The sequence below is a fragment of the Camelina sativa genome, chromosome 20, assembly GCF_000633955.1.
Source record: "Camelina sativa cultivar DH55 chromosome 20, Cs, whole genome shotgun sequence".
In the NCBI taxonomy this organism is placed as follows: domain Eukaryota; kingdom Viridiplantae; phylum Streptophyta; class Magnoliopsida; order Brassicales; family Brassicaceae; genus Camelina; species Camelina sativa.
This window is the reverse complement of record NC_025704.1, coordinates 486,355-503,918: the sequence shown is the minus strand read 5'-3', so window position 1 is coordinate 503,918 and position 17,564 is coordinate 486,355. Positions and strand designations below refer to the sequence as shown.

The 17,564-nt window shown below is 36.1% G+C and overlaps 4 protein-coding genes and 1 pseudogene across 4 annotated transcripts; 4 read left to right on the top strand and 1 right to left on the bottom strand.

Annotated features, from left to right (window-relative positions):
* LOC104768356 (pentatricopeptide repeat-containing protein At5g01110-like) lies at positions 1 to 2,500 on the bottom strand. The gene has a single exon (XM_010492303.1). It carries the CDS (start codon positions 2,418 to 2,420, stop codon positions 198 to 200), a length of 2,223 nt encoding a protein of 740 aa, XP_010490605.1. The 5' UTR covers positions 2,421 to 2,500; the 3' UTR covers positions 1 to 197.
* On the top strand, positions 6,857 to 9,969 carry LOC104768355 (annotated as a pseudogene).
* Positions 10,159 to 12,328, top strand: LOC104768354. The gene is made up of 3 exons (XM_010492301.2): positions 10,159 to 11,191; positions 11,291 to 12,004; positions 12,087 to 12,328. The coding sequence occupies exons 1-3, from the start codon at positions 10,550 to 10,552 to the stop codon at positions 12,183 to 12,185; spliced, it is 1,455 nt and encodes a 484-aa protein (XP_010490603.1). The 5' UTR covers positions 10,159 to 10,549; the 3' UTR covers positions 12,186 to 12,328.
* LOC109131132 lies at positions 12,822 to 14,325 on the top strand. Its single transcript, XM_019241742.1, has 6 exons — positions 12,822 to 12,851; positions 12,938 to 13,156; positions 13,226 to 13,343; positions 13,397 to 13,593; positions 13,806 to 14,096; positions 14,173 to 14,325. Exons 1-6 carry the CDS (start codon positions 12,822 to 12,824, stop codon positions 14,323 to 14,325), a joined length of 1,008 nt encoding a protein of 335 aa, XP_019097287.1.
* Positions 14,779 to 16,513, top strand: LOC104768353 (E3 ubiquitin-protein ligase ZNF645-like). The gene is made up of 4 exons (XM_010492300.2): positions 14,779 to 14,893; positions 15,005 to 15,265; positions 15,351 to 15,409; positions 15,619 to 16,513. Exons 2-4 carry the CDS (start codon positions 15,011 to 15,013, stop codon positions 16,391 to 16,393), a joined length of 1,089 nt encoding a protein of 362 aa, XP_010490602.1. The 5' UTR covers positions 14,779 to 14,893; positions 15,005 to 15,010; the 3' UTR covers positions 16,394 to 16,513.

The window sequence follows — 17,564 nt, the reverse complement described above, 5'->3', positions numbered from 1 at the left end:
TGAAGGACTTAAATGATCGATTACAATAAACTGAGGTCTAATATGAGATGTTATAAAGTACGGGGACCATTTTGCTATTCAAGAAAATCAAGTTCCTTGAGCTTCTGAAGTAACACTCACTATCTTTGGTCCTTTGACCAAAACGCATCGATGTCAACTCATATAAGTAGAGTAATCGCCACAGAACTCAGCAAGATTCAGAATTGATCATCAGGGGAGAATCCTCTCTGCAACATCTCATCGTGAAACCTAAATGCCTCTGTTAAGTTATCTTGAGAAACAAATCCATTGATCAGAGAAGTATACGTTGACCTATCAGGTTCTACACCTCTTTCGATCATCTTCCTCAGCACAACCTCTGCTTCTTTCATTTGATTTTGTCTACAAAACCCATGTAAGATCGAATTGTATGTAAAGACATCAGGCAGTAATCCTCCTTGCTTCTCCTCCATCTTCTTCACCAAACCAAAAGCTTTGCTCATGTTTTCTTCTTTGACAAAACCGTATATCAATGTGTTGTAACTGATGCAATCCGGCACAAATCCTTCTGAGATCATCTTCTCCAAAAAGCTTTCTCCATCTGAGGCGTTACCAGAGCGGCAATATCCTTTTATCATAGAGTTACAAATCATAACCGTTGGCTTTATACTTTTACTGATCATTTCATCCCAAACTCGAAATGCCTCAGAAAGATGGCCTTTACTGCACAAAGCGTTAACCATAATGCTGTAAGATATTGGAGTGGGAAGTATCTCTCTTGATACCATATCTGCCCATATCTCTTTCGCTGTGTCGATATCGCCTACTTTACCAAACCCATCTAACAGTGTGTTGTATGTCACAACATCGAATTTAATTCTCTTTTCCTTCATCTTTTTAAAAAGCTCCATTGCGTTATGCAGATTTCCGAGCTTACAGTGTCCATCAATCAGTATGGTTAAAGTGTAAGAATCTGGAAACAAACCCCTTTCGGTCATTTCGTTGAACAATTTATCAGCTTCCCTCAACATTTTCCGTTTGCACAACCCATGCAAAATGGTGTTGTAGGTAACAACATCCATAGCACAACCCTGCCGAAGCATTTCATTCCTCAAATTCATAGCTTCAGAGATCATACCTTTTTTACAATACCCTTGGATAAGAATGGTGTAGATCACATTGTCAGGAACCAGACCAGCCTCCTTCACATTGTTAAAATACACTAACGCCTTGTCGAGATTTCCACTCCTAGCAAAAAGACTCATCATCGAGCTAAAACAAACCAAATCCGGAACAATTTCCCTAGATCTCATATCACTGAAAATCTTTTCCGTTTCCACTGCATCTCCCTTCTTACATGCCTCCATAAGCAACGACCTGTAGGTAGTGGAGTCAGGACTCAAACCAGATCTCATCATCTCAGCGAAAACTTCCTTGGCTCTCTCGTATTTCCCATGCTTACACAGTCCATTTATCACAGTGTTATAAGTATAAACACCAGGACTAAAACCTTTGCTCGGCATAGCATCCATCAACTCAAACGCCTCTTCCATGAGACCTTTACTAGAGTAAGCGCTAATCAATGTATTATATGTTACAATATCAGGATAAACTCCCTTCTCTTGTACTTCCGATAAAAAAGATCCAATTTTTTCCATTTTACCATCTTTGCACAGAGCATTAACCATGATATTGAGAGTATAAACATTCATACCAACACCACTCCTAGAAATCTCCCTATAAACTCCCCAAGCCAGTTCAACCCAACCAATCCTCACCAAGCTTCCCATAAGAGCATTACAAGCATCAATGGAAACAGTATAACCTTTGCTTCTCAGCAATGTAAAAGCCTCATGTGCTTCTCTAAGCTTTCTAGCCTGCACATAAGTCCTAATCAACAAATCGAAAACCGAATCATTCGAACCACAGTTACTATACGTAGAAACCAAGGCATTCACAATCTCTGCCCTAGAAACACCACTCCTCCTAATCATCCTAAGAACACAACTCTGAGCATCAGATAATCTCCCACTCCTCACCAGAACATGAATCATTGCGCTTAAAGACAAAGATGTATGCTTGAAATTCGGAAAATTAAACCCTAATTGATAAATAAACCTTTGACCTAGACTTAAATCATTGCGGCAGCGGTACAAAACCTCAACGACGGCTAAAGGGTTTAATCGAATTAGCTGATTTCTCAACGAAGCCGCATTATTATTATTATTATTATTATTATTGTTACCTTGCTTCAAACTGAAACAAATCTTCTCTACCAAGAACGAATCTGAATCTGAAGACGAAGAAGCTGAAGAAGAAGAGGGTTCGAGTTCGGGAGAGGGTGATGAAGAAGATGTTGTCAAGGTTTTGAGAGGTTTGAATCGAGTGAGAGGGTCTTTTACGCGGGAGATTCTGAATGGTTTTATCCGGTGAACAACCATTTTTACGAGAGAGAGAGAGAGAGACTCAATTTGATTTCGACTGAGGGGGAAAAAAATATTAAAAGCTCTCTGAATTTGGTCTCTTCTTCTTCACTTGAATTTCTCTGGTAATGTTCTTCTTTACTCTTCTTTCAGAGAAGAACTCAGACAAAGCGACGCCGTTATTGTGGATCTCAATCGGGTTTGAATTGGACCCATAAAAAGCCCATATAACACTTGAAATAATAATTACTGTATATTTTAAATTATTAATTAAAATCAAAATGGACCAAAAATACCTTGTGACAAAAATAAATTAATTTGAAGTATTAGTAGGTAACAAGAATAGCGAAGCATAATTTCGTTGGGCTCAAGGTAGCAATATCTACGTCCGTTTTGTCGAAGAAGTGGAAGAATGTATGGAGGCAAACCCCCGTTGTCTGCATGGCGAAGAAAGTTCGGCCATTACTATAACAAAGTACATAATTTTATCTACTTATAAAAAAAAAATGTATCAAAATAGTGTATCTGTTTGTTTTGATTAATAACGTCTCGAGATGTAAACGATAATTACAGAAATTTATTTAATATCATCTATATTTTAATGATATTGGATTGGTTAATAATAATATTCAGTTGTATTTGCCAAACTAGACACGTAGAATTTAGATAGCAATAAATTTGCATACTTATGATTTGTTGATTATTAAATTCGACATTTCCTACTGTTTTAGATTTCGTTTTATTTTTCAATTAAATATATGCACAAGTAGACATCTAAATCTAGATTTAGTGAAAGATAATTTATTGCGATAACATAAATAAGATCATTATATTAATATTTTGTAATATATATAAGTATACAAGTAAATCACCGTACCATAAAAATCATATCATAAAAAAAAACAAAAGAATCTTACTATATTATTCACAAGTCATAACTACGCTTCTCTTCAGTCGGATTCAATAACCCGTATTATTATAATGATAATTTACTGCATCATAAACACACTTGCTATTTTAATGTATAGTTTTATTAATGGAATTGGTCAGTCTCTACGTAAGCTAGTCTAGTGAGTATTGGTTTAAAACACTTCGACCTAACAAAAAAGATCGTTGACATAAATATTTCACAATCTGATGAATTTAAAATCCATACTTAATTTGGAAAGACTTTGAATACTCCAATTTAAGCCGTTTTTGGATATATAACTGAGCGCTGTTTAGATTTACATTCAAATACTTCTATACAAAAACTAAATTGACTAATATGATTTATTCCGTTTTACACAGAGCTTTTTTTTTTTACCAAGAGATCATAAGAACTGTATATTTGTTATACCCTCCAACTATGTGCGAACTAAATAGGGGACGTGGCAGTTCCAAGATTCTCGGTAACAAATAGACACGTCTGTAGAAGACTGACTTGTTTATGCGTTTAAAAATATATACAACCCACTTAGTTTTGTAACCGTTGGAGTTCCATCAAGTTACATAAAAAATAACTATTATGATGAACCTTTTGAGATAGTAGTAGTAGTATCAATATCATTCACAGTTTTTGGTTACTTATTTTACTTCTGAGCTCGAATTATAATTCTATCGCTAAATAATGGTTATAAGCCGGTATAAATCATGGCTAGCTCAGATGCGTTTTGTGTCTAGAAGTTTAGACCTATATTAGAAAATAACTTGATATAAATAGAATTTCGAACTTAAGTGATGGAAATCACCTAGTCATCTTCATGTACTTTGTAAATAGACACATCTTTTTTTTTTTCTGATCACCACAAAACTTAAATAGCATGTTGCGTAAATGTTTCATATACTAACACACGAGCCCCAGCTTAAATTTGACGTGAATTATGAAAATAATTCTACAATGTGGCTAAAATACTTGACGTGTATTCTCATGAATATCCTAAATATAAAAAAACGTTTTGATGTAATAAACTTCTAAAGCTCATCGTAGGAAAACGTTATGTATAAGAAACTAATAAACATTAATTAATATCCATCAACCGGTAATGTAGCATTTGAACTAAGATGGTAGTAACGTACCTAAGATGATGGACTTTAAAACAATTAAAAGCCAACCAAACAAATTACTTATCATTAATTAAAGTTTAGTGGAAGATTAATCCACAGTCTAACATTATGTTCTGGTGGTCTCAAGAGCATATAACACTCCGAACCGCGACCGACGTTCTCAAGACCACATAACACTCCGAACCGCGATCCACGTTCTCAAGACCATATGATTCTCTTGACTCATAAACCGATTCTCCAAAAGAAATGATGGATTTTATTTTTTAAAAATATTTAAAAGAACAGAAGAGGAAGTGGAGTTCTAACTCCGGTGACGTCAAAAACTCAAAAGGGACCAGACTCACTACCATAGGACTCTTGGTCGATATCATAACACGCTTTTAAAAATTGGACTTATGAGATGAGACTCAAAATTGACTGACCCATTCGCTAGAAGCAATTATATCGAGACAACACAAACACATGTGTGAGTTATATACTTATATGTATGTAAATGTCAAAACGTGTGTAATATATATATTATTTTATATAGCGATTAGCGAATCATAGAAAGAGGTTGCGAGTGGGTGGCCACGCGCCATTTAGGTGGAAGTCTCAAGTCTCTCCACTTTTATTTTTATATATTTGGGGAAGTCAATGTCTCTCACCAACACCTGAAAACTAAGGTTCGTAGTTGGGATGGTTGTTCTTAGGGTTGGCAAATTCTATTTATGTCATAATTCCGATTCTTAATTCGTATCAAATTTTCGTGTATCACAAGGATATATGCACAGTAATTGATTTCGAATTGTTGATATATCTCAAATTTTTTTTTTTAAATGTATCTAAATTAACTCATATACGGATGTCGGATAAAGCTACATATGTAATAATAATTAACAATTCTCATATACATTTTAATTTGATGTGACGTAGATTCTTTTAATTTGATCTTCTTCATCGTCGGACGATGATTCTCTAAAGGCTAAAGCCATCCTCGAAACCAGACTCTGAGATTGTTCTACTCCGATCAATCTTACGGATCATGAAGTTTTTGTTGTAGAGATCAATCGACGTGTCTACATGGAAGATACGTGTCTACAAGGAGAGTTTATGTAATATTCATTAGAGAAAGAAAATAAAAGAAGGAAATTGATAACAAAACAATTACCAATTTTTTTTTTTTTTTTTTAAGTAAGAGAGATGCGTTGAGTAATTTTTGGGTTCATTTGTTTCCTTTATTTTTTTATTTTGTTATTAGTAACGGTAACAATGATATTACTGTGCCCTTATTATTATTAGTATTATGCAAAACAATACTACTTTTATTACATATATAAGTAAATAAATATATAAAAGGAAACTGATCACAACGGTAACAAAAAAAATTACCTTTTTATAAGCAAGAGATATGCGCGTTGAGTAATTTATAACAACGAGTCCGCGACTTGTTTCCTTTTGTTATCTGTTTTTGAATTTGATAACAAGGTCAAGGAGGAGTCTTTTCTCTGATGCTTATTATATGTACTATACCACCATCGTCGTTCGTATTCTCTCTGTTTTTCATCTTCACAGCAAACTACAAACACGGTATCATCTTCTTTCTAATCTCTGATCCTCTCTTCCATATTCTTTCGTCGTCTGTATAGAATCAATCATATATGCCTACTTCTTCCAATTCGTAACAATGATATATATTCTTGTTTTTTTATATTTGCAGAACGATTCGTTTTACGTAATGGATTCTGCGACTGCAATTACAAGCTTAGGGTTTCCACAAGTACGTTTGGGGTCATCATCTCAGCCTCAGGTCGTGTTTCCAGTTCAATGACGATCTTTCTCCTTATTTTTACCGGATCCTTACCTTAAGCCTCCCTTGTTCTTAATTGCTACGTACGGTGAGTTTTTTTTTTACTAATAATACATCAAACTTTTCCCTGAGTTTTTTTTTTCCGTGCAGATCTTAGTAATTAGTACTAAATATTATGTGATTTATGGTTGATTTAATCTCTGGTTTTGCTTACAGAAAAAACGTGAATGAATGAGATGATGATGATGGTGGTGGTGATAGATTCAAAAGCTGCTTTGGTGTACTGTAAACTATAAAGTCAAAGCACAACTAGCTAACCTAGTTCCTTATTTTACGGTGGAATCAAGAATTCGAAATCTTCCTAGTCTACTCTGATAATAACTGCGCCAAGAGCAAGAGGCCGTCCTCATGACATGACATGGGTACACACTCTTCCATAGCTTACAATTACAACAATCTCCTTCCTCAAATCTCGGGTTCCCAAATCCACTACTTATCTCCTTTGCAACCCCATGAAAATTCTGAGGTCAATTTCTATCACATCTTAATTTAATTTTTGTCCCTAATATTATTTTCCTCCACAGATTTTTTTATTTATTATTATTATTATTATTATTATTATAACCCACCATTAAAATTTATGAAAATAACTTATTTACATTTTATAATAGAAATTTGAATTAAAATGTGCAATATGATGTGAAACTAACCGGATTTTGGATCCTGTCATTCGACATAGTCATTGATTGTTAGAGATTTCATAAGTCCAATTTGTATTCACATTGTTATGTTAATTTATCATTCAAGTTCCTATTATGATTTGTAAATAAGTTATTTTCATAGATTTTAGTGGTTTTTTAAAATATACAAAATATATTAGAATGCTAAATCGACAAAATGATGTGGGAACTAACCGGATTTTGGATCCCGTCATTTGACCTAATCATTGATCGTTAGAGATTTCATAAGTTCAATTTGTTTTCACATTGTTGAGTTCATTTAGCATTCAAATTCTTATTATGTAAAAAAGAAAAGTTTTTTTGTTTTTGTTTTTTAATGGATTTAAAAGTTTTTTTTTAAAAAAAAATATACAAAATGAGAGAGGTTTAAGCAGAATATTATTAATCTACGGTCTACCAATCTTGTTAAACATCATGGTCACTCTGGTATCTTCAATATTTTGTTAAATTATTAAAACTTGAACGGTTTAAGTTAAACCATTTTTTTCAATTACGCCGGTTTACTAACAATAAAAAACCTTATTGTATATATGTTCCCGCTCGAGTGTTCATCACTGTTTACAAACCCTAAAACTGCCTATCGAGAGAAGAGAATCGCCCAAATCACACTGTCAAATCATAACCAAAGAAGAAGACATTTAGCTAAAAAGGTACAATCTTTCGTTTCCCTCTTTCTCGAGAATCTACAAGCGCAAGTTTTTTTTCCCAGGAATTGATCTGTTTGCAGTTTCCTCTGTCTCTAATCGAAACAAACCCGTTCTTGTTTTGCGACATTAGTCTTATGTTTCTGTTAATTGTTTAGTCTTATTTATATGATTTTAGCACATATAAACAGAACCGGCCTTGTTCGTTTTCGCTTCTGTTCATAATCTATCAGGTCAAAGATTGTTTTTTTTTTTTTTTTTTTTTANTTTTTTGTAAAGATCTTACCTTTTTAACTGTTTCAATGCGAATTTTGTCTCTCAATCATGGCTCTGATTTTGGGGTATTATCTTGATTGATTGATTTTGAAATGTATTCAATGCAGATTCTGTAATCGAAACATGTCAGGTGATATGGAGAACTCGGTGATAAACTTGAAACTACTCATAGATGAAGAGAAGAACAAAGTTGTATTCGCTGAGTCCGGTAAAGATTTCGTCGATATACTCTTTAGCTTTTCAACTTTGCCTATGGGAACAATCGTTAGATTGCTAGAGATGCATCAGAAGTCACATTCAGTAGCCATTGGTTGTTTCAACAACATCTATGGAAGTGTTGTGAGTATGGGCATGAAGCATTTCAGTACTGAAGCTTGCAAGCAAATGCTGTTGTATCCTGGGAGCTTGAATCAGGAGAAATGTCAAAAGGTTAAGCTGAAGGTGGATGATTCCGAGGCTACCAAGTGTTTCATGTGCCCTATGTTTGTGAGAAGCGGACAATGTAGCAAAGGGTATAGCAACTTTAATACCTCGAGGTGTATCTGTGGGAATCTGATGGATGAAGTGATTCAGTTTCAAGGAGAAAGTGGCCGAGGAAGCGTAGGGAAAGGTGGTGTTGAAGGTGGAGTATTTGTGAGGGGTGGTCATACTTCGTTCATCATCACTGATGATTTGAAAGTGCAAGTTAACTCTGTTGGTTCTACACTCAATGTTCTTAAAGATCTTGGCTATGCAGATTGTGATAAGTTGGTTGAGATGATTCTCGAGGTTAATCTCCAAGAGGTATGTATGTTTCTTCTACTACTACTACTACTACTAGACTTTACCCTCCATGTTCTTAAGCCAGTTTAATGATTTTAGGTAGTGACTTTGCTGGAGTGTATGTTCACATCGGATACTCCACTGAGCGATACATTTCTGAAAAAGAAAAGCACACGTGGTATGAAGAGGACTCATAAAACGGTGAGTCCATCTCCCAGTGAAGATAGAGAGGAATCAAAAAAGGTGGTGATGAAACGATAACGCTGAATGCATATGTTAGGAAAGAGGAAGGGAACATTCTGTATGTTGAATGTGGTGAAGACTTTGTTGATCTTCTCTTCTCTTTTCTTGCTATGCCTCTTGAATCTGTATGGGAAATCTCGGGCAGCGGAGTCACCCTTGGATGCATTGAAAACTTGTGCAAAAGCTTCAAGGAATTGAGTGTTGATGATTCCGGTTCAGCTTATAAATGTGTTCTTCCTCATTACTACAAGTGTCAGAAGCAGCTTCTAAGTGAGGTTGTCACAACCCGTCGTCAGCCACCAACTTATTACCGTTTTGTATCTTTCTCTGTGGATCATTTCAGAGAGTACTGTTTGTCTGAAAACTCTGGTAAACGACTTGTGTATGACTGGGATAAGCTCGTTCCTGTGACTTCGATAGATCCGAAAACAGAAGGCAATGAGACTGGTGAATCGAGTGGGTTTGTGAAGAGAGGGACAAAGTTCATGGTGACAGATGATCTGATCGTTACTCCTTCGAACTCAACCTCAACCATTGGATTCTTAAAGGAGAAACAGACCCGACTTGATGATGTCGAAATCCGAGTGATCAATATGACAAAAGAAGAGGTAAAAAAGCTTTGTCAAAAAGATTCTTGTTTGTATTTGATTCCAACATACATATTTATCCAAATAACAACATCCAAGGATCATCCTATATATATGTATTTTGCAGGCCATTAGATTACTCGGAGTTTCAATGGTGACATCTACTGCCTTAAGCACTAGCCTGCTAGCTATAGAATCAGCTTCAACAAGTTCTCCTCAAAGCCGGTTTTTTAAGAAGCCGAAACTTGAGACCTAGCTAGATTTGATCACTAGGGAATTAATCTTTTTGTTTAGCATCTACAAATGTTTCAGTAATTCAGTTACTATGTTAGTTTTTTTTGGGACATCGACTTTGTCTAATCGCTGATTAGCCTCTAATTGTTTCAGTTACTACATTAGGTTTTTTTTTTGGGACATCGACTTTGTAGCATCTGACTGTTTCCGTTACTCTTTTATTTTTCAGTTTAGCTACTTTTCTCATACTGCTTTTTTTCTTGTTGACAAGATGTTGAAGTTAGTTTGAGAAAAAGGGGTCTATTTGCAAATTAAAATAAGTATCGGGGTTATATCTTTTAACAACATCATAAAATGTGTACCAATTAAAAAAATTAAAAACGTCTCTCTCGGTTTTATAAATTTAAAAGAAAACTTTTTTTTTTGGTTCTTCGAAGTCTCGAGCTCTGTTAATGTCAGTGATTATTACTGATTTGATTCAAAATTCAAACCCTTTTTGGTTTTGGGAATTTGTGATTCAATGGATATGCTTAAAGGATTGATTTTGATTTTATTGAGCCACCAATTCTCAAAAGTATTTAACGAAGAGACTCTCTCATATATTCCAAATTCGAAATCAAGGGGAAGCTCAAAGGTTTGGTTTTTAATGGTTCTTGGGTGACTTAAAGTGTTTTGGCTCTTGGGTATTGATGCAGCAATTAGTATTCCCTCTCTTAAAGATAGATGGAGCCTTCAGGAATATTAATATATATATATACGAGGGTCAGGTCCATAGGCATATATTGTCACAGAGTTTTTGCTATTTTTCTCGTTGATATATTGTTTGATGGCTGAAGTTTCAGAAGATCCCAAGTTTACTTTGAGACTTTTAATCGATGAAGAGAAGAACAAGGTCTTTTTGGCTGAGGCTGATAGAGATTTTGTCGATGTACTCTTCAGTTTTCTGACGTTACCGATGGGCACCATTGTCAGATTGATCGAGAAGCATCGAAAATCTGAGAGTATTGGTTGTTTTAGCAACCTCTACAACAGCGTTGCGGACGTAGGGGTTGACAATTTCGAGACTGAAGCGTGTCAGGAGATGTTGCTTAATCCAAGGAGTGTGAAGGGGATCCATTGCAAAAGGCTTAAGCTCAACATCAACCCTGTTGATGATCTCAACTACTTTAAGTGCTCTTCGTTCTCAGACTGCAACGTCTGCAGTAAGTTTAGCGGCTCTGAGTGTGTCTGCGGAGAGTTGATGGACCAGAAAATTGAATTATCTGAAGAAGATCAACTAGCAAGTGGTGGTAGCATACGAAATGGTGTTGATGGAGTCTTTGTCAAAGGCAGGTCTTCATTCATTATCACCGATGACTTTCTTGTCTCTGTTGGTTCTACTGGTCTCGTCTTGAAAACGCTCAATCGTCTAGGTTGTTCTGATGTTAGTAAGCTTGGTGAACAGTTTCTTGATGTTGGTCTCCAAGAGGTATATCTTCTTTCTTCAACAGTTTCTTGATATTGGTCTCTCAGTCTGCTTCTATGGTACTGACCTTTTTTTTTTCTCTGTTGTTGGTGTGTTGAATAGATTCTTACACTTCTGGAGAATATGATCTTTTCAAATACTCCCTTGACAAACACTTTCTTGAAGAAGCAAAGTCCACGTGATGTTAATGACATACAGAAGCTTTTGATGAGTCTAGGTGTGAAGGTAAAAACAGAATTTACTTTGGAGTTGGATGCAATAGTAAGGAAGCAGGACATGAAGATTTTATATGTTGAATGTGGTGAAGACTTTGTTGATTTTCTCTTCACCTTCCTGGCTGTCCCTCTGGAATTTGTATGTGATATCAATTTAGGGTGCATTGGAAATCTCCGGAGAAGCTTCAAAGACTTGAGTGTTGTTGATCATACAGCTTCCAAATGTGTGCTTCCTTATTACTATAAATGTCAGAAGCAGTTGTCTGGCATCACCATTGAAGAACCACCGGAGTACTACCGTTATAGGAATTCCAATCCTCGCCAACCGGACTATAGTTTGACCACAGATCCTGATAGGACTCTCCTCTATCGTAAGGACAGACTAGTTCCTGTGACTTTGATTGATCCAAAATGTCGTGGTAAAGATCAGTCAGAGAATGGTAGTGGTGGGTTTGTGAAGAGAGGAACAAGGTTTACAGTTACAGATGATCTGATAATCACACCTAGGAATTCCTTGAGCACATCTATTTGCCTTCTGAAGAAGTTGCAGATTCAGGCGGATGATCTGGAGGTGCAAGTAATTAGCATCCGTGAAGCCGAGGTTACATTTTTCTTTCACTAGTAATACAGTTTTTTCTTGCTCTCTACCTTGCTTTCTTGACTAACTTTTGTCTCTGACTCAGGCAATGAGTCTGATGAGAGCTTCTTTGTTGACATCCTCTGCTTTGAACTCTGCTTTTTGGAACTTGATTGCGAAGAAGAAGATCAAAGAAGAGACTTGAAGGAACAGAGGTCCTCAGTTGCTAGTGCTTCTTTATTATGATCTGTTCTTAAACCATGATCTTGAACTATTTAGACTCCACATTGTTCTAGCTTTTCTATTTTTGCTGGTTTTTCCTTGGATTTCTGTAGACTTGAAACTTCAGTTTATGTTGAACAAAGATTGATTTTTCAAGACAAGACTTTGAATCTTTTCATTTTCTCTCAATTGCATTAACAGTCTTGTCTTAACAAAGCAATACAGATGTTTTGTGATGGGGGTAAACTTGTATACGTGACTTTTTCTTACTGACTTTAGTTTTGTAAATGGGTTACTTCAAAAAATTGAATAATTACAGGTTGTTTTTGAAAATTCTGAAAACCTATATCACGTTCAAGAAATCTTGCGTTTTATTGACAAGCCAAGCTTATATAGGAAAGATAGTGATTATACCTAATGATTATCTAACTAAAGAATCCTAGATAATATATTTGGAAGATACAATAAGATCTTCTCGTGTAATTCTAGGTAGATTTGGTATTCCCATTTCCATATCCTGTTGTAAGTGATTATTTGATAGGTGTCTTCTAATTGTGTGAGTCAAAGAGAAAGCGTTAAGGGTTGGTTTTTTCGAAGGTTTTCATTCGTCTGATCTACAATGGCTCAGGAGGGTCGTAAGGAACCAACGGTTAGTTTGAGACTTGTCATTGATGAAGAGAAAAACAAGGTCGTTTTAGCTGAGGCTGGTAAAGATTTTGTTCAAGTTCTCTTCAGATTTTTGACACTGCCAATGGGCTTGAGAAGCATCAAGACTCTGAGCCAGCTGTTACTGTTGGATGTCTTAGCAACCTTTATAGAAGTGTTGTGGACATGAAAATCGATGATTTTGAGACTGAAGCTTGTAAGCAGATGTTGCTGTATCCCAAGAACATTAGGGAATCTCGATACATAAACTTTAAGCTCAACATAGACCCTACTGAGAGCTTGCTTTGGGTGCGAATATATTTCTGTCTCTGTAGAATGTGCAGTAATTTTAACACGTCCCTATGTAAGTGCGGAAAGGTGATGAATGAGGAGATAAGTTTCTCACAGTATGAGAAATTTGAAGATAGCATGCAAAAGGATGTCGGTGGAGTGTTTAGCAGAGACAAGTCGTCGTTTATCATAACCGACGACTTGAGTGTGACGGATGACTCTACTAGTTCTCTTTTGCAAACACTCAAAGATCTCCAGTTTTCACTTTCCTGGCTGTCCCTCTGGAATTTGTATGTGATATCAATTTAGACTCCATTGGAAATCTCCGCAGAAGCTTCAAAGACTTGACTGTTGTTGATCATACAGCTTCCAAATGTGTGCTTCCTTATTACTATAAATGTCAGAAGCAGTTGTCTGGCATCACCACTGAAGAACCACCGGTTTACTACCGTTACATGAATTCCAATCTAGAACCATCATAGCTTCTAGTTCTAGATGCAAAAAATTTTGAGCTCTTGTTCCCAGTAGGTAGGTAACATATGGATGCACCTAAAAACTGTAACCAAACAGAAAAATGCTCACTCATAACCAAGCTAATTATTTAATGTAAGCTATATAGAACATGATGCTAAAACATTAGAAAAAATTAACCATATACTACCGCTACAGGCTCTACAATGTCAATGAAGTGAAGTATGGTTTGACTAAAAATGGTAATCTAACTCCTCTTTACCGCAACGAAAGAATAGTTCGAGCGGATTTGATGGATCCCAAATCCTCTGGCAGTAACAAGTCTACTCATTGTTACGGGTTCTTGAAGAAAGAGACAAAGTTTACCGTGTTAGATGATCTGACAATTACATCTATGAACTCATGCTCCACTATTTCCTTACTGAAGAAGTTGCAGAGTCACGCAGACGACCTAGAGGTCAAAGTTATCAGCATCAGCAATGCAGAGGTATGCTTCTTCTGTATTTCCTTCTTTTGATCCTCTTTTGATATAAACTTGAGTACTGAATCTGTTTTTGAATTAGGCTTTGAATTTGTTGAGAGCTTCACTGGTGACATCCTCTGCTTTGAGCACGGCTTTATGGAGTTTGTTTGCTGAAAAACTGAAAGAGGAGACTGATTTATGGAACCCGGTTTCAAAGAAGGTGAAGGAAGGAAGAAGAGACTTGAAGAAATAATAAAGCTAGTGAGGATGATCTCCAAGTTGCTACTAATCCATTGTTGATTCTGCTTACTTAAATTCTGCAAAATCTACATTTCATTCCTCATGTTTTCTTATTAGTGGATTTCCAAGCTTTTTCTTTCATAAATTGTTTAAATCGATAAGCTTAGATGCAGGCAAAAGCAATATGTTTTATGAGGCAAAAGAAACACTGAGCCAATGAAAATCATTCTGAAGTTGCAAAATGATATATGTTTATCATGTTTCGTTAGGAATAAAACATATCTAAGTTGGCTCTGTGTTTAGGCTGAGATGTATCAAACCCATAACAAGTTTGTCAAGTTGGTATAATTTGGAATGACTGAAGTAAAGTCTGGTTCAAACTGAAACCCTCTACCTGCGCCAGAGGGTTCTCTCGTTATTTCTAATTATTAAATAAAATAGAAATTTTAATCAGAGTTGTATCGTCGTCTCCGTTACCCAAAACAATAAAAACAAAAAAATTGCTTCGCCGTTTTCGCCTCCGGCGAAGAGCCTTGTGAAGAACTGAAGAGATCTGATATCCCAATCTCCGACTTAACTTGGTAAGTAGAGAAACTTTGGCTGAATCCTCTTTTTTCTTTCGATTTGTATATATAGGGTTCCGCTCATGTGATTTTGTTTTTTTTTGTTTTCGTTCCCTTGAGAAATTACAGCGAGCAATGCTTCAAATTCGTCTAAGGAGGGATTCGCCGACGGAGACTGGAAACGGAGCGAGACCTTCTCCAACGGAAACAGTGACTGTAGCCTGTCCCGACCATCTCGTCCTCGCTGATCTTCCTGTAGCCAAAGGAATCGGTTCCGTGACTCCCACCACCGTTATCAAACCCGTTGGTCGCCGTTCACGCCGTCAGTTAGGCGAGAGAGTTCACTTCTGCGTCCGTTGCGATTTCCCCATTGCTATCTATGGTCGTCTGGTAAAAACTTTAGTTTCTCCCCCTCCCTATTTGCTTTTATGATTTGGTTAGGGTTTATATGTGATTGAAACTTTGGTTTTTGCAGATTCCTTGTGATCATGCCTTTTGTCTTGAATGTGCTCGTAGTGACTCCATCTGCTATCTGTAAGCATCTCTAACTTTACTCTAACAATGCTAAGAACCATAGTTTGAAGTAGGCTTGTGTTCTTGAATTGGGAAGTTTAGAGACATTGAAGCGTTTCATTAGAAGCTTTGGTAGATAGATACTTAAGATTCACTAGGTGATGTGGTTATAGCTGAGTTATCAAATTGAAAACTTGTTGTCTCGTGTGTATGTGTGTGTTATTGGATAGATGTGATGAAAGGATTCAGAAGATTCAGACGATCAAGATGATGGAAGGAATCTTCATATGTGCAGCTCCTCATTGTCTTAGGTCTTTCCTGAAGAAACTTGACTTTGAAGCTCATGTCCATGAGCTCCACGGTAGCCTATTACAAGCTGATGCAGAGAAAGAAGATTGTAACGAGTCAGATGTTCAGAGCACAAAGCAGCAGTCTTCAGCTACTGAATCCACTTTGCGAGGTCCCTTAAGATCACAGCAGCAACAATCCCGTGAACAACCGTTACTTAACAGGTCGGCCTCAATGGCGAAATCACAATCTGGATTTGCTCAGGTACAGAATTACCCTGCAGATACTGATAACTCTCGCCCTCCGGGATTCGAGACTGCTAGTCCTAAACCAGGAATCCGGTTCCCAGAGTACCCGCCTATGAATCTTATGCAACCTCCCAGCTTGCCCATTCCAATGAATCAAAACCCTGGTTTACCACAGCAGTTTGGTTTTCCGTCTTATCCATCAACCGACGGATCATCTCAACAATTCTACAACGGCGCTCCTCCTTATGAGTTGACAAGAACAGAGAGTGGCGGATCGGATCAAGGTTCATTGCTCGGGTATCCGCCTACACCAATGATGACTCCAAACTTCCAAGGTTCTTATCCTCCTCCGTCATGGAACCCCGGAATGGCACCGCCTCAGACGACCACCCAGCAGGTTAATCGGGGTAGAGACGGTCAAAATTTTGGGTGGCAACAAGAGAACCGTGAGGGCTTTGGGCAGGAGTAAGAGTAGACTAGTTTGAACTCTTTGTGTACTGTTAAACTCGTCCTTTGAAAGTTTCAAGTATTTTTGTGTTTCCAAAACGCTGTCGTATCTTGTTCTAACTTGTAATTTTATTAAACCCAATTTGAACCGGGCCAGAATCGATTCGGAAACCAAACTGGTTTGACTTGAACCAAATGTTCAGTCATCTGCATATCACATGTCTCATATCCCAAATGTATGAAGCCTAGAGATTTGTCATCTTTTTAGTTTTGCTTTTTGTTTTGGCTTTTAAGTATAATGGTCACAGAACAAGAGTTCACAGTCTCTTTATTGGGATTCCTTCACTCTACATGTGTGTATTCAGCAACAAGTTTAAATGTCTTACAACATTTTTCTATAAATTGATATATTGATAAATGGTTATAGTCTACTAGTGGGAACTAGTGAATTTTACTGATATAGAAAACATGTGAATCATTAATGTATAAGTGTATGACTATGAGAAATTTGGTTTCAAATGGATTCTTTAATGATGAACCATAATGATACATAGCAATATTTGCAAGACACCATTATTTCACATTATGAGGTTGAAAGAAAACTGAGATCTACAGAAACTTTTTCCCTTTGTTCAAAAAAAAAAGAAAAAACTTTTTCCCATGTTTTTATTAATTATTGCGACCCCCAGTATAAATTTCAAAATGTAAAAGCTAATCATTGTCGGAATTTTCATGATTAATCACCAATCATTATGACCAACCAAAGATAAGTAATTTATATAACGTTAAAATGTATACTCTTCTGTTTTTTTAGTTGTCATTCTTCTGGTTTTTTAGTTGTCATTCTAAAGTAAAATTTTTGTTTTCCAATACTTTGTTATTTTAGTTTTTTAATGCATATCTTTGATAAAAATATCAATTTTATCCTAATTATTTTAATGCTTTAACCAATAAAAAATTAGAAAATGTATTAAAGAAATGGTATAATAGAACATTGATATATTTTTTTAATTTGTGTGCAAAGCTCTAGAACAATAAGTAAAAAAAAACCTCAGGGAGTATCATGTATGTAAATATTGGAGTATAATTTTTTATTTTTTATTTTACCTTTGATCACGATGTCTTTCTTTTTCTTTTTGGGTGATCTGCTTAAAAGTTCTCTTTTCTAAATCATGAGATTAGAGTATATAGTA

Excerpts from the sequence above, each read along its gene's own strand:
- LOC104768356 (XM_010492303.1), bottom strand. The coding sequence starts at position 2,420 with ATGGTTGTTCACCGGATAAAACCATTCAGAATCTCCCGCGTAAAAGAC.
- LOC104768354 (XM_010492301.2), top strand. The coding sequence starts at position 10,550 with ATGGCTGAAGTTTCAGAAGATCCCAAGTTTACTTTGAGACTTTTAATC. Across the intron at positions 11,192-11,290 it reads TTGATGTTGGTCTCCAAGAG|ATTCTTACACTTCTGGAGAA; the intron begins GTATATCTTCTT and ends TGTGTTGAATAG. Across the intron at positions 12,005-12,086 it reads TTAGCATCCGTGAAGCCGAG|GCAATGAGTCTGATGAGAGC; the intron begins GTTACATTTTTC and ends TCTCTGACTCAG.
- LOC109131132 (XM_019241742.1), top strand. The coding sequence starts at position 12,822 with ATGGCTCAGGAGGGTCGTAAGGAACCAACG. Across the intron at positions 13,157-13,225 it reads CTACTGAGAGCTTGCTTTGG|GTGATGAATGAGGAGATAAG; the intron begins GTGCGAATATAT and ends AAGTGCGGAAAG. Across the intron at positions 13,594-13,805 it reads CACCGGTTTACTACCGTTAC|AGGCTCTACAATGTCAATGA; the intron begins ATGAATTCCAAT and ends TACTACCGCTAC.
- LOC104768353 (XM_010492300.2), top strand. The coding sequence starts at position 15,011 with ATGCTTCAAATTCGTCTAAGGAGGGATTCGCCGACGGAGACTGGAAAC. Across the intron at positions 15,266-15,350 it reads TTGCTATCTATGGTCGTCTG|ATTCCTTGTGATCATGCCTT; the intron begins GTAAAAACTTTA and ends TGGTTTTTGCAG. Across the intron at positions 15,410-15,618 it reads AGTGACTCCATCTGCTATCT|ATGTGATGAAAGGATTCAGA; the intron begins GTAAGCATCTCT and ends GTTATTGGATAG.